Genomic DNA, 15,962 nt, shown 5'->3' on the forward strand with positions numbered 1-15,962 from the left:
ATTATATATTAGTATTAAATAAAGAAAAGAAAAAAGTACAAGGCAAACTCATATTTAGAGACTTAAGACATTTTAACCTCAATATTTGGTACTTAGATCCTGATTCAAAAAACAAACTGTCAGAGTAGATACATATTATATATGATTATATATGTTTAAACATTTTTGGGCTGGGGATTTAGCTCAGTGGTACTGCTGCCTGCCTTGCAACTGCAAGGTCCTGAGTTTGATCCCTGGTACAAAAAAAAAAAAAAAAAAAGGTTTTTAAAAGACATTTGAAAAAAGGTGAATAGATGAGATACACTAATAAGGCTGAGTAACTGGTTTCATCATATTACTACTCTCTCATTTTTGTATATTTACCAAACAAAGCACTATCATCAAGAACAGTGGGTGGCAGGAGGCATCTTACCTTTACCGTAGGGCCTGCCTGACCTTGCAGTAAAAATACAGAGAAATAGTAAGCATGATTGAAGAATGCAAAGACCACAGAAAGCAGTGTCCTCACTACCCACAATCCATGTACTGACTCGTAAGATTGGAGATTGACAGAAGAGGAGGGCAAATTTGAAGAAAGCAGTTCCTTCTCAGTTGCAAGTTCAACAGCAGCACAACTCATAATTCATATTACACTGATTGTTTGTGCTGCACCTAAAACACACATTATGTTCACCTTGGAGAAAGGTTTCTTGAGTCACTCTGTGCCTTGACTGTTTAAAAAACTCCTTTCTCAGCAAGAGCACCAGGCTTGTGCAATTAGTGAGGCTCCCTCACACACCAAGGACTCACCACATGGTATGCTCAGAAGATGCTGAATGTGACAGGAGAGAGCACTGGACTCTTCCCCATGGACAGTGTTCCCAGACCCTCTCCCCACTGCTCAGGACGTACCCTGAAATAGCCTTAGAGGCTCTCACTCCTCACCACTTAAAACCTGCCTACATTTACTTGGTAAACACAGGTTTCTGACGGTCCACTCTGTCTCTGGAATTCACTTTACAAATCTCTAATACTGTTCTTCATGCTGTTCTCATATTTCTAATTCTTAAGTTTCTACCTTTTCTAAGTATATTTAACAACACAAGTAAGGACTGGTTTTCAATTTGCATATTTTGGAATTAAATTTCTTTATGTATTATAGAAGTTTCTCCTATTCCAAGGGCACATTTTATAATCTGGGGTGCCCACAGAGTTTATAAATGCTATGATACAGCAGTGACGATAAGGATAAATCAGGATCTGCAGAGTCCATAAAGAGTCTAATTACTGGAGAAAATGATGCAGAAACAACGTGAAAAAGGAAGGTAAATATTTTCACGTTACCTTAGGATACAGGAAAGTTTTGCTATTGTTGTTAATGTGCACTAAGTGGGAGAACAGACAAATGAAACAAATTTACAAAGACACGTTTCTTTACACTTTCCACAACAAGAACTTTCTAACAGAGTTATCCTAAAATGAAAAGTGCTGCACTTTGACATATAAATTCCCTACCACTTATATGCTAAAATAGAACAAAGAATACTGTAAAATGTGAAATGACAAAGAGGCTTAACTGGAAATTAATTCTAATTTCCAGAGTCTATTAGTTTATAATTAATTATTTAGTACGTATGTTACAAGAACTTATTGTAGTATAAAGACCAGTTTGGAAAGATAAAAAGCTTTATACTCTATTTTATCCTATGCCAAAATTTATTCACCAATCCAATAAATACCTGAGGATGAATGATTGATTCAGCAGTAACATTTCTCAGCTCTGAGTATGGAGTAAATGGGCAAATCCCTGCCTCATGGCCTCAATTCAGGGAGTGGGAGAAGAAGGGAATGGAAATGGAGTAAAGATAAGTTTACCATATTTGGATTTCCCCAGTTCATGTGCACATTTCTGCCTGACAATAAACATCTTCTAAGCATCAGGAAAATAATGTAAAAGTAAATACAGCAGTAATTTTAATCAAACAGATCCATGCCCAAGTTGGTAGCCATAATAAATACATCCTAAATTCTAAAGCACCTATTCTCCATACCTAGGGAGAAAAAATTTTAATCATCTGTCACTTTCATATACTATTTTTTTTCTTTTAAATTGAATTTATTGGTACATTCTAGGTAGACAGTACAGTTACATTCGTTACTGGGATCTTGTACCTTTACATGCCAGGTCTTGGTTCTCATTTTTTCCCCTTGTCCCCACCCTCCTTTCACCCCCTCTTCCCCTCCCCACCTTCAAACACTTTAATTCCATTTTTACATTTTCTCATAGTTTTTTCCTTTTTCCTTGTTCCCCTTTCCCTATCCTTCTCACTGTCCCTACACCTTTGGTCCTTTTCTTCCTATTTCACGTTGCTAATTGTCCCGTTAGGATCTTGAGTACTATTTTAGTTTTTCACACCAGAGAAACTATTCAGTATCATACACTATTGATTTGTATAAGTGCTCTAGCCAAATTCTTTTCTGAAAGATCATTTTAACATTTAAAATTACTCTCTCACTTAAATAAGTATTCATTAGCTTAATAAACTGTTTTTTGTTACTGTCAGGCACTAAACATACACTATGTTAGAGAGACATAATGCAGAATACGTATGCCACTGTAAATTTTTCTAGCAGCCACATTAACAAAGAAAAAGTGCATTTCAATATTTTAACCTAATATATTTAAAGTATTATCATTTAAATATTAACCAGCATAAAAATAAGATTCTTTTCTCTTTCAATTAAAAGTTACTGAAATTCAGTGTGTTATTTTATATTATAGCACATCTCAATTCATTCTATTTTAAATATTCAATAGCTACATGTGGCTAGTGGTGACTTTATCAGAAAAAGAATATTTTATGCTACAACATATCTTAGACACTTAATTTTCACCTTATTTAGATCATATTTAGATTTCATAAAGTTTGTACTTCAGATTATATATACAAATTGTTCTTCACATTTTCAAACCTATGAACTAAATCAATTATTTTCAGTTTTGAAATTTAAAAAACCCAGTTCTTTAGTTGCATGGCCACAAAGGGCTAGTAGTTCTGTTTCTAGATAATGCAGTGAAGAGTTTACAAAATTATATTTTCTTTCTCTTCAACTTTCATTTGAACCAGTTTGGTCCAAGCACAGGTGAGGAGATATCTGTGTTTTCTAATCTAGAAAATATAATCAGCAAAATCTTCCACAGAAACTTAAGCCATTCTTAGAGTCCATAAAAGAGCAGTCTACTGTTTCCAAATTTCGATGCTCCAACCTTAAATGAGAACAAGCTCTCACTTCCCCTCCTTAACTGAAAACACTGCTCTCTCCCAGACAAGCACCTCAGTTAGAAACTCCACCCTACCTGGCTGTCACTAACTTAAGCAGCTGGCCATACTATTTCATCTTGCTCTGCTCTATCTCAAATGTTGTCTGCTGGGCTTCTGCTAACTTTCCTCTGACTCACGTGAGTCACACAGCACACACTCTGCGTCTGTAACATCCATCCATGCTGTTGCCTGTGCTAGAAGACCCTTCCTTTTTACTGCTACATTATTTGGGATATGTTATTTGAGATTTTATACATATCCCAAAACGTATCCCTTTATTCACCTACTGATGGGTATTCAGGTTCTTCCCAGTTTGGGGCTATTATAAAGCTGGCAAAAAGATTAATATTAGGTTTAACTATTAAGAGAGCCCAAAATAAATACTCAATATATTTTCACTTCTTTCCCTCCACTATATTGGAATTGCAGTAGAAATGGATGCTTTACGTACTACACAGAATGAAATCAGAGACATTCCAAAACAAGTTCACGTTTTAAACAAAAGACATACCATGTATATTTTGAATCATTATACATGTTAAGTGCACGCATAGTAAATTCGTACCACATAAACAACCACAAACATTAACCAAATAACAAAATCTGATTCCACTTATGGTTACATTTTAGCATCTGCTCTGTATTTTCTAATAAATGAAAGAGATTAATTCCAGCAAGAACAAGCATGTATTCTGTCACTTTATCCACTCTGCAACGAAAAGCAAGTAAAATGAGAGAATGTAATCTTAAGAGGAGTTACCAAAGCTTATCAAAATTAGTTTGGCCACTTACAAAAGTTCATTGAATTTGAGCACATAAAATTTTTTCTTACTTCATAAAACTAGGACCAGCTTATTTCCCTAACATTATTACTGCTATTCAAATTGTGACAAGGCATAGGCCTGGAAGTCAGAAAGGACTGGTACCTTGCCTGACTGGGTTAAGTGAATGCTAAATCTGCCCCATGTGAAAGAAGCAAATCTGAAGCAATGTTTTATGAAACTATAACAGCAATTAATATCACTTCTTTCTGTGCCATACTATTACTCTGTTCTATACCAAATATTCTAAAATACACTCATCAAGAGTCATTTTATTGCCGATAGGTTTCTGGTATTGTAAAGCAAAAGCAAAGTGACAAAAAGTGTGACAGTTACTATTAAGATTCATTAGATAAACACAAATGTACACAGAGAACAAACCTGAACCTTTAAAAAAAACACTCCTTGGTACAAAGATCACTTATGTTTTATTACCATAAAATTATAAATTCATACAAAGAGGATGGACGAAACCTTCCTATTTTCTACTTACCTCCCATTCTCTGGCTGCTGCTTGACTAGTAGGATCCTCACTTGTTTCAGATTCCTCAATCTTTTTTACTACTATGAACCCAGGTTCTCTGGTATATTCGCCAATGTCTTCTGCATAGATTTCTGGGCTCCACTGAATGAAGAAGGCATACAAGTGGTCTGTCCTGTTAGAAGAAAAATCTGTCAGAACTACTATTCTGTACTAGTTACAATTAGTGAAATACCTTGATAAAACATGAAAATTAAATATATACAAAATAAGCTGGGCGTGGTGGCGCATGCCTGTAATCCTAACAATTGGGAGGCTGAGGCAGGAGGATCGCTGTGAGTTCAAGACCATCCTGGGCTACATAGTGAGTTCCAGGTCAGTCTCAACTACATAGTGAGACCCTGTCTCAAAAAACCAAACACACACACACACACACACACACACACACACACACACACAAATATATATATTGCTTTACATAAAAAGATAGAGCTCATTATATGGAAGACCTTATTGAGCTGTGATCTCAGGCTGTTCTGAAAAAAACTGTATTAAAATTTTCCTTGGCATGCTTTTGACTGGGTCAGATGATATACAGAGAAATGTTTTTCCTTCTTAAAGATACTAGTGATGGGAAAGGAAGCTAAATCCACAGTCACACATGATCTAATGATTAAAACATAAGGAAACAATTACTAGTTGTCCATTTTGAAACCTGAATATTGTATTAAAGGTTTCCAAATTAACAGAAGTTTAATTTCCTTAATTTTAAATGATATCAGGTATACATACTGATTAGTTCAGGGATAGGTGATCCAATCTTTTAAATTTTTGTTTCCCTTCCTCATGTTTTGTTAACTACAGTAAAAGCTGAGGTTGCATTCCCTAGCAAACATATTTATTTATTTATTTATTTATTTATTTATTGAGACAGGGTCTCACTATGTAGTTGAAACTGACCTGGAACTCACTATGTAGCCCAGGCTGGTCTCGAACTCACAGTGATCCTCCTACCTCAGCCTCCTGAGTGCTGGGATTATAGGCATGCACCACCACGCCCAGCCCTAGTAAACATATCTAAAGGCCAAACACACATCTTACATTACTATTGACTTTAATTAGCATAAATAATTCAAAATTGATTAGAAAATTCTCAGCTAACATATAATAATCAATAAAAATGGTTCTGAAAAGGACATATTCCCATTTAATGATTTAAAAATCATAGCTTTTATGACAACTGACATATTCAAGGAGCATTACTTTTTTATCTTTCAGATTATTTATCACTATCAAGAGAAATTTTCATAAATTACAGGACTATAATAAAATTCAGAATCCTAGTGATATTAATTTTTAATGAACAAGGTTCAAGGACAATATTAAAACAAAAACTCTATGTAAAAGGTAAAATATAACCAAGGGTGGTAAGAAAAACTAAATATAGTTAGAATTTTTTATTTTTGTCATTTAAAGACAACTGGCAAAGTTGATTATCTGGTCAATCACTTGTTTTCAAGTAGTCATTAATTATGCAAATGGTAACACACTTTTTAATATCACATTTATAGAAGATACACACACTGTTCTGTGCAAGCTGGTGGGGCAAGAAAAGAGGGAAACTTTATCATTTTATACTCAAAAGTAGCAGTATTCAGGGGCCAGGGATTTAGCTCAGCAGCACAGTGCCTGCCTGGCAAGTGTCAGGTCCTGAGTTTAATCTCCAGTACAAAAAAAAAAAAAAAAGTAGTAGTATTCAAAGCAACATATAAAAGCTTTCTAAGAGGCACATGGGACAATTCAGATCTAAGGGAATTAATTTCTACATTCTCCATTTCTGTGTCACTCTCTGCTTATACTAATCCCTTGGGTCAAGATAATCACAAGATTCCTTGTTCTCTGCTTTCACTAAAGTGTTTTTCCTAAGTTGTAGAAGAACATATGCTCATCCATTCAGATTTTTACAATGGTACATGCCTTAGAATATAAAAACTTTTAGGCTGCCCAAGACTGCTGTTGAAGCAGGAAACAATTATAAATGACTGGGTCATAAGTTCTTCCCCCAAATTTAAGTTTTCAATGGAGTTGTTCACTGATGATCAGTAAAATTAACTTGGTAAAAGAAAAGTAATTTTTTGGAACAATCACAAAACACATTTAAAGAATTGAGTGACATTATAAAAAAACTCTTCTTGTGTAACTGACTCATTAACAAAGCTTCTCAGTACTTGCAAAAAACACAACAAAGGAAGGGACAGATGAGATTTGAATTCTATCTCACCCTTTCAACAGACAACATTCATCAATGGATGATGTCATCTTCTGTCAGTGTGCATCAGACTAAAGCAGGTCAACTCAGGGCCTTCACTATTCTGACAGCAGTCACAGGAAGTTGTAAAATAAATGAGTTCAGGGGACATCCACACAGTTAAATAAATGCATAATTATAGTTAGTTGCAAAGACGGGGTAAAAATACCTTATAATTACACACTGTGGGTAGGTATAAAGGAAAATACAAGTTTAAAGCTAAAAAGGAATGATGCTGTTTTTAACTGTAGAAGAGAACTTCCAAGTTGTTTTTAAGCAGATAATGATAAAGGGCTAATTGTTATGATTTTTAGATTCACTGGGTATACAGCATTTAAAAGATCAATAATTTAAACTTAAAATGTCAATATTTATAATACAAAAGGAATGTTTTATAACTGCTTAAACTTAAAAGACTTTACTGTGTAGAGAGTACACAAAAACAGCTTGAGGACCACCACTGGCTAATCTGGGGTCACATATATGGTAGGCAATTAACATATTTGAAGGAATTTAAATAAAGGGATCATACATCATTCACTGCCTTCAGAAAAGTGCCATACCAGTCAACACTTTGAGGGTCTTTTCTTAAGTACTCTTTTTCACTACTAAAATCTGGCTGGCACATGTTCATTCTTTTTTTTCCCCATATACAAATGGAGCAAATTAAATAGGACAAATACAAGCTAAATGATTTAAAATGGATTAAAAGTCAAGTTTTAATTAGAAACTACCTCAAAGTACTGCACTTTGCCACTGTTATTGTGATATACAAAATAATTCTAACTTGGGGAAGCTTAAAATGTTTTCACTTTTATTTTTTACCTTTCCTGAGGCACGGCGAACCAGTACTCATGCTTCTTGTCTCTCTGCGCGTACTGCTGCATGGTAGCACTTGCTTGAGACACAAATGTCTTCCTCATTGGTTTTCCAACTCTGAGACATAAGAACTTATGCAATCGATGCCTCCTCTTTTCCTTCAGAGGTGCAGAACCTAGATGTGAGATGCAGGCAGTGCTCACTCAATTCTCAGACACATGGTGAAATTCTTTAGTAGTTTTACCTTCTAACTTCCAACTTCAAATAAAAACTCATTTTATCGGTACACAGGTGAATTCATGAAGTAACTTGTAGTGTTTTCCATCAAAGACAAAGTCACAGATAAATGAAAGACAAGTTAATGGGCTGAGATTGTGTCAAGGAACATTATGAAAAAATGCAAAAGCTTTAGGAATCCTTTGAATTTTTTTTTTTTTTTTTTTTTTTGTACCAGAAATTGAACTCAGGGCCTCACACTTGCCAGGCAGGCAACTGTGCCACTGAGCCATGACCTTGGCCCTTAATTAAATTTTTGTTTATAACAACTATGCTAATTAGATATGCATACAGAATTTTCTGCATATTCTCCTTCAGTCTTTAGAATAATATTTAAGTAAGTTTGAAGACTTTAAAAGGCTTCCTTTAATATGGTTACCACAGACAATGACATTTCTGAAGCTTTTACACACATATAAAGGTATGACAAGTCAATGAACAATATGCTAGATGCAGCCAACTCGTTTGGACAGGTAATTAAGTCTGAGTCATCTCCAACACTTCCAATCAGAGATGCTGATATAAAGTATACTGAGGGTCTGATAACACGGTTGAGTTTAGGAACTTGGATATTAATTCATCCTAAGGCAACACACTTTGAAGGAAAATACACTTACAGAGATATGGGTATTTTCCTTTTTTTTTTTTTTTTTGGTATAAAGTTGGGCAAAATACATAATCTACTTGAGTCCCAGAATTTACACTGGCTAAAATGAGGAATTCATATCATTCTTCCCAGAGAAATATTCTACAATTTGTATTTAATATATAACTTATTATGTATTGCTATAAAATCATAAATATCAGAAACAATATTTCCCTATTATAGAGTGTCAAATTACTTAAAATTAACTTTTATTCTGTTAAAAAAAAACTCAAATAGCAATCATGTAGATGTACCTAAAACATCTACCAATTTTTCCCCTTTTAGAATTGGCTATAATGCACCAGGGATTTAGCTCAGCGGTTCGGTGGCCTGCCTCGCAAGCGCAAGGACCCGAGTTTGATCCCCAGTACCACAAAAAACAAACAAACAAACAAAAGAATTGGCTATAATGAGACTGCCTCTATTAATTCTCCTTACCCCCACAACAAACCTATTAACATTAGTCTATTACTTTTTTCAAGATTTCAAAATATCAAGTAACTATCAGATACAGACAAATAAAATAAATAATAATAAATCATGTATGACCATGAAGATATTTATACAACACTGTTTACATTAAAGACAATAAGCCTTAATCTGAATTATTAGTAACAGCTGAATATCTTAACAATATGGAAATGGTTAAATAAATTATAGGGTTATTACAACCATGTTTTCAAAAAACTATGACACACAGAAATGTTCATGACGTAAATGTTAGGTTGAAAAGGATAAACACTAAATATGATCCTGATTTTATATTTAAAAAATCCATATGCTGGGGACATGGATCAATGGTAGAGCTGTTTCCTAAATGTGCAAAGCCCTGTGTTCAATCCCCAGCATTGCCAAAAAACAAAAAAATCTGTATGTACAGATATACACAAATATAAAACTTATATATACACGTGTGCATGTATACAGGCAACCACATAAATACAAACACCCTCCAGGAATAAGTATTTGGTATTAACAATGCTAATCCAAGTGATAAGTTCCAGGTTTTTTATAAATTGTGTAGAAACGTGTATTTGTCAAATGTTCATTAAAATGTACAGTATTCATTAGTCCTAAATAAAGAAAAAAAATTACATTATAGTCAAATCTTTTACAGAACTTGCTTCAAGTAAAGGTATGCATTAATATCTAGTGAATAGCATCCTTAGTTCTTCAAAGTATCTCAACAGAATGATGAAAAGGAAATTCAGTATTGTAAAAACTGAACAGAATTTTTATGTATTACTGGTGGAGATGTAAAATGGTCCAGCCACTGTGAAAAACAGGTGATTCTTCAAAAATCCAAACACAAGGGCTGGGGATTTAGCTCAGTGGTTCCAGCACCTGCTTCGCAAGCACAAGGACCCAAGTTTGATCCCCAGTAGCAAAAACTAAAAACGACAAACTAAACAAAGCAAAACAAAAAAAAAAAAACACCAACTATTCATGTATATATTATAACCCACTTTGGGCTGGGGATTCAGTGGCCTGCCTTGCAAGTGCAAGGACCCGAGTTCAATCCCAGGTACCAAAAAAAAAAAAAAAAACAAATCCAAACACAGATTTACCACAATATCCAGCAATTCCACTTCTGGGAATGTGCCACAAAACACTGCAAGATGGGATTCCAACGCTTGCAGACCAGTACGCAAGCAGTATTTCTCACAGCAGCCAAAACTTACTTGGCCTTACAAATGCAGGAAACGCTAACACGTACTGTATCATGGAAGGGCTTGAAGGATGGTGCTAAGTGAAAGGAGCCAGGCAAGCCAAACAAATACTGCATGGCTCCACTTACATAAAGTAGCCAGAATAAAGACAGAAACAAAAAGCAGACAGGTGGTGGCCAAGGGCATGGGACAGGGAGAAAGAATGACAATTTACTGTTTATCAAGTACAGTTTCAATATGGGAAGACAAAAAAGCTCCAGAGACAGAGAGTTGTTGGTGATGGTTGCACAACAAAAATGAATACACTTACTGCCACTCAAGTGTTCAAAATTTGCTTAAATGGTAAATCTTGCATTTTAGAATTTCAAAAGTCAAAATGTTGTTTTTTGTATGTATATTTTACCACAATAAAATTTTTTGAATACAAAATCATACGTAATTGGATTAATCTGGAATCATATTCTAATAGAATGTAAGAAATGTTTGCTAAGCTACCTGAACTATGGCCTACTTAACCCATAACATATTAAGGAAGAAGTATAGTACGTGAGGAATAAAAGATAGCCTATTACTCTAATTTTTGTAATAAACAGAAAAAAAAAAGAACTGAAAGAAGAGTCTATTTTTATTGACCCTGAATGCTTGTTTTTAAAGGAAAACATCAGATGAAGAGAGAATTTCTGGATACTTGGAAAAATTCTAGAGACAGAGTTTTATGTATAACCACACTTCAGATATAAAAAGGTGGAATACAATTTTGGCAATTATAAACTGAAATTAGAACATTACAATAGCAACGATAAAAGACAAACCAAAAACTAAAATGGAAAAAGGAGTCATAAAAGATATACAGTTTGTGTGCACTTTTAAGGCACAACTTAAAGAGAGAATACAGGGAGTTGAGAATGTGTGCAGAAGGTGTCAGTGTGCACACCTCTGTGGGATGAGAAAAGCCCTGACACCACGACCAGACACCACTGCACAGAGCACCTCCCCAGGGGGTTTCGTTCACTGGCTGAGACGTGGCAGCTTCTGAGCTGGTGAGGACAAGGAGAACGCACTGAGGAAAATGAACACTCTCCACGCACTCAACACTTACCTTCCACGTGTCCATCAGCAGAGGCAACTTTATGCTTCATTTCCTTTAGTGATACCTGCTGAATATTTTCCCTGTGCTGTTTAGTCTGCTGCATAGTGTGAGTTTTCCAGAGTTTGCGCAGCTCTTCAACCTCTGTCTCTGAGCTCCAACTTTGTTCCTTTCCTTCCTGGCCTTTGTCGACAGTTTGCTTTTGTTTAACTTCTGTTGTTTCTCTACAAGACATGTTTTCGCTTTCACCTCTGTCTTGCTGTAGGGAACTCTCCTGAGGAAAAGGATCCCGGTCTGTACGACTTTTTACACCTGGGCTTGCTTGCGTAGAGCCTGATGCTTCCTGATCTCTGTCCTGAGAGGCCATTTCAAGATGACTCACATCTCCTTCATTAGACACAGCCACAACGCCCTTGGCAGACCGTCCACTGTTAGCTTTTGAGTGAGCAGGAGGACTACTAGACTCTGACTGGACTGTCAATCTTCCTACCTCGGTCTGACGGGCAGTCTGTACAGATTCTGAGGACGTCCCAGATGATTTATCTGAAGAGACATGCTCCTCTCGGATGGGAGAGAGCTCCGACTCTGTGAACACATCCTCAGAGAGAGACTCCTCGATGCTTCTGGGAGCAGTGCTGCCACTGTCATTTCCTGCATCATGAGTTCCGGAGTCTGTTTCCTTGGAATTCATTTCGTTTATTTTCTGTGAATGGCAGAAGTCCCTTCCTGATAACAGATCTATTTCTCTGTCATTAAACAAAATTAAAAATTGTTAGACTTAAAAAAAAAAAAACACTGTACTATTTTACTTTCCACAAACTACTGAATTAATCTTACTGAAGAGATTTCTGAAAAACACAAAGTACACATCTCAAAAGAACATAAAAATTTATACAAATCAAGTCAAACTTTTATATCAATAGCTCAAGATTTGAAAAATATCAACAAAGATTTGAAAAATAGCAACATAAGATTTCCTTGCAGATTATGTACTCTAAGAAAATTTGATGCCAAAAGTTCTGGATGAAGATTTAATTTTAAACTGAAATTTACTCAATTATGGAATGTAGAAAATAAATTTAAGAAATTTTCAGTTAAAATTTTAAATCTTGTAATAAAGAATATATTAATTTATTACATATACACAGAGTACTTATTTATACTTAAACAGTGATTAAACCAAGATACTGGCTCACAAGCAAGGGCTGAATACCAACTGAACATAACTGGAGCAAACACACCTCCAGGATCTATTTACAGTGGCAAGCACTCTTTCGGAGAACTTGTCCAGGTGACGAATACAGACAAAGCGGAAGTGCACGGTTCCTAACTAGGTCTACACTTCCATCACGCATGCCATTTATTTAGGGGCGCACTAGTGCTCGCATGCTGCATTTTACATTCTAGAAAGAAAGTGTGAACGTCTATGTTATGAAGCATATGTCAACAACGCGGGACGATGGTTCCAAATATTTTGTGATACATGGAATCTTCATGAATTCTCACTGCAGAAAGTGTTAAGCTTTGTGCATGTACAGCTGGAGGACCAGGTGAAACTGTCCCGCACAGAAGAGACTGGAAAGTTCGTCCATACACACACAAAAACTGGCTTGCTCTGGGTGGTGAAACTGGGTAAGTCTTCTCTTGTCCTGTTATTTTAGATTATTCAAGGATTCTATAACAAGTATACGTAATTTTTTAACTAGGATGAGTAAAATTTATTTTAAAATGTTACTTGAATCCTAATTTCTATCTATGCAGCCTTTGTACTGAATTCATCTTTTCACAAGTCCAATTCATGTTATTTAATATGCCATGGCGCCATCTAATGGTAATTCGCTCAAACTGCATCCTTAGGAGGCTTCAACAAGCAACATGTTGTGGGAAATTTTGTCGGAACAGAATTAGGTAGGAGGATGAGGATAACAAACCGGACAGAATACATGTTCATATAAGTACTGTACTTTTCAAAGTTAATATGTTGAAAGGACAAACATTTATGCCAACGATGTTGCTACTGTTCAATACAGTTCCCAGAAAATATCTTTGAAATCAGCTTTCCAAGCAGTATAAAAAAACCAACCAATGTTTTTAATCTGATTTTTCACAAAAAACATTGTTCAGAAAAACTATTTGCTTTGTTTATCAGATCTGGTGCAAAATGCTGTTTTAAATTATCCCATAAGGCAATATTTTAAAAATTCATTTTTGTTTTGTTTTTTGGGGGATTGAACTCAGGACCTTGCAATTGCAAGGCAGGCAGCAGAACCACTGATCGAAACCCTTGGCTCCTAAAAATGCATTTTTAAGGAATGTTTAATGTTTGGATGAAGTACACAGTCTTTCCTGGTGACACCAATGAAACTGGGCTAAAAGGGAAGGAGAGCTACAGCACCGCACAGAACAGTCACAACCGTTCAGTCTAATAACACAAACGGGAAAGGGGAGCACCGGCTGATGTTACACATCACGCATGACCCCGTCCTCTGTCTTTCCACCCATCCAACCTTCCATTCTTTCCTTCACCTGAGTCTCATCCCTTCATTAGCCCTCAATAATCCTTATTTGCTGAAACTGGCTTTGGATAATTTACAACTACAAATAGTAGAGAATAATGACACCCAGGAATTATCTCGGACCATGAACATCAGCTTATTAAGCCAAAGTAATTACTATTGTTTAGAAAATATGATACTTTTTCCAATAATGGACTTCATCCTATTACAGGTATCCTAACAACTCATATAATCTGCCTCAGATAAAAAATAATTTTCTTTTTCCTTTGTAAACTTTTCTTCCCAAGAGTTAATTTCACAATGCCATTACTGTCCTTTTAAGTTAACAGAATCACGCATGGAGAAACAGGGAAGCTCTTTTCTATTACACATCAATTTTCTCCCGCTCTACCCTCCCCTGGCATATCTATGTTTTATCTTTTTTCTTTCATTTCTCATTTCTTTTTTCTCTAGTGTCATTAGTCTGGTCAAGCATATTACTCCAAAAGGTGGTCCCTGATCTGTTATCTCACCTGTGCTACCTGATCACACAAATCCCCTGACTAGTATAATGCAAGATTAACACTTGAGTGCAACTTGTGGGTTTTCTATCTTGTATTTTATACTTTTCTAGGGCAGAAGAGCAAAAACATATAAACAAATAAATTAAAAAATACAGCTTTTCTGGCTATAGCACTGTCAGGTCTATACCTTATCCTTCAAGTACTTCTGAGAAAAATCTGAAAACTATCTTTCAGAAGTAAATAGTTCAGAATTGTTTGTTTGTTTGTTTTGAGACAGGGTCTCACTATGTAGTTGAGACAGACCTGGAATTCACTATGTAGCCTAGGCTGGTCTCAAACTCACAGCGATCCTCCTGCCTCAGCCTCCCGAGTGCTGGGATTACAGGTGTGCACCACCACACCCAACTAATAGTTTAGAATTCTTTTATTTTTTTGTTTGTTTTTGGTTTTTTTGAGACAGGGTCTCACTATGTAGTTGAGACTGCCCTGGAACTCACTATGTAGCAAAGGCTGGTCTGGAACTCACAGCAATCCTCCTGCCTCAGCCTGCTGAGTGCTGGGATTACAGGCATGAGCCATCACACCCGGCTCTAGTTTAGAATTCTTAATGCCATATCTAAAAACACTAATGTGGTAAACACTGATACTGTGCTTTTCAACTATCTGGTTCTCTGGCCAAAAACAGAAGTATAAATTTAAAATAATTAAATAATTCCTAATATTCTAGGTGCATTAATAATCTTTTATTACTGCATGTATTTCTTGTTTTACTGATAAAAAATGACTGTAATAAAATTACTAAAAACAGCTGCGAGTATCAGAGCAGGGACAACTCTCCGGGTACAATCAACTGCAGCGGAGGAAAGCGCTGTTCTTACACGGGTAAAGATGCCTTTATTTTGCTGTCCAGAACGTCTCGGTACATCGCAGCTGACATCACCTCCTCCATGGGACACATGATGCCATATTCCTCACAGCCGTTCTCTTGGACCAAAGGGTCAGTCTTATGTGGATCGAACATGATGTTGTTTGGTGTGACCAGCAGCACACCATTGACTGTGCCCTAAGGGGAAAAGAGAAAGTAATGTTTAATTTTCAAAGTTCAAGATTTTAAAACTATTGAAACTATTTTACTAATTTTCTTACGCTGTTAGATCATCTATCATATATATTAAATTCTACAACAATGATATTTTCATGGAAACATTTAACACAAATTTTCAAAATGAAACATAACACTGTTTCTTAACTTCTGACATACTGTTGGCATTATGTTAAAACTAATGTGAGCAAGAGTGTCCTAATCAGTTTCATCTTAAGCCACATGATTTTCAGAAACTTTAAGCACAAATTACTTTTTAGTATTAATGACTTCTATCTGCTTATGTGCAACTGTCTGACTAATCTTTTTTTTCTTTTTGGCGGGGGCACGAGGCATTGAACACAGGACCTTGCACTTGCAAGGCAGGAACAGCGCTGCTGAGCTAAATCCCCAGCCCCATCTGACCAATTTTTTAAGGAGAAATTATTTGT

General features: G+C 35.7%; 1 protein-coding gene across 4 annotated transcripts in view; it reads right to left on the reverse strand.

The window, feature by feature from the left end:
* The window catches only part of Oxr1 (oxidation resistance 1), a 288,312-nt gene that overhangs the window by 28,190 nt on the left and 244,160 nt on the right, over positions 1 to 15,962 (reverse strand). For all 4 annotated transcript variants that reach the window (XM_010615714.2, XM_010615715.3, XM_010615716.1 and 1 more), the window contains 4 exons: positions 15,308 to 15,492; positions 11,423 to 12,156; positions 7,738 to 7,906; positions 4,617 to 4,779 (listed from right to left, as the gene is read on the reverse strand). In XM_010615714.2, the coding sequence (XP_010614016.1) occupies positions 4,617 to 4,779; positions 7,738 to 7,906; positions 11,423 to 12,156; positions 15,308 to 15,492 (1,251 nt within the window). The remainder of the gene's footprint in view (positions 1 to 4,616; positions 4,780 to 7,737; positions 7,907 to 11,422; positions 12,157 to 15,307; positions 15,493 to 15,962) is intronic.

This window comes from Fukomys damarensis, unplaced genomic scaffold, assembly GCF_012274545.1.
Source record: "Fukomys damarensis isolate Sample0158 unplaced genomic scaffold, DMR_v1.0_HiC HiC_scaffold_5, whole genome shotgun sequence".
NCBI classification, from domain to species: Eukaryota; Metazoa; Chordata; class Mammalia; order Rodentia; family Bathyergidae; genus Fukomys; species Fukomys damarensis.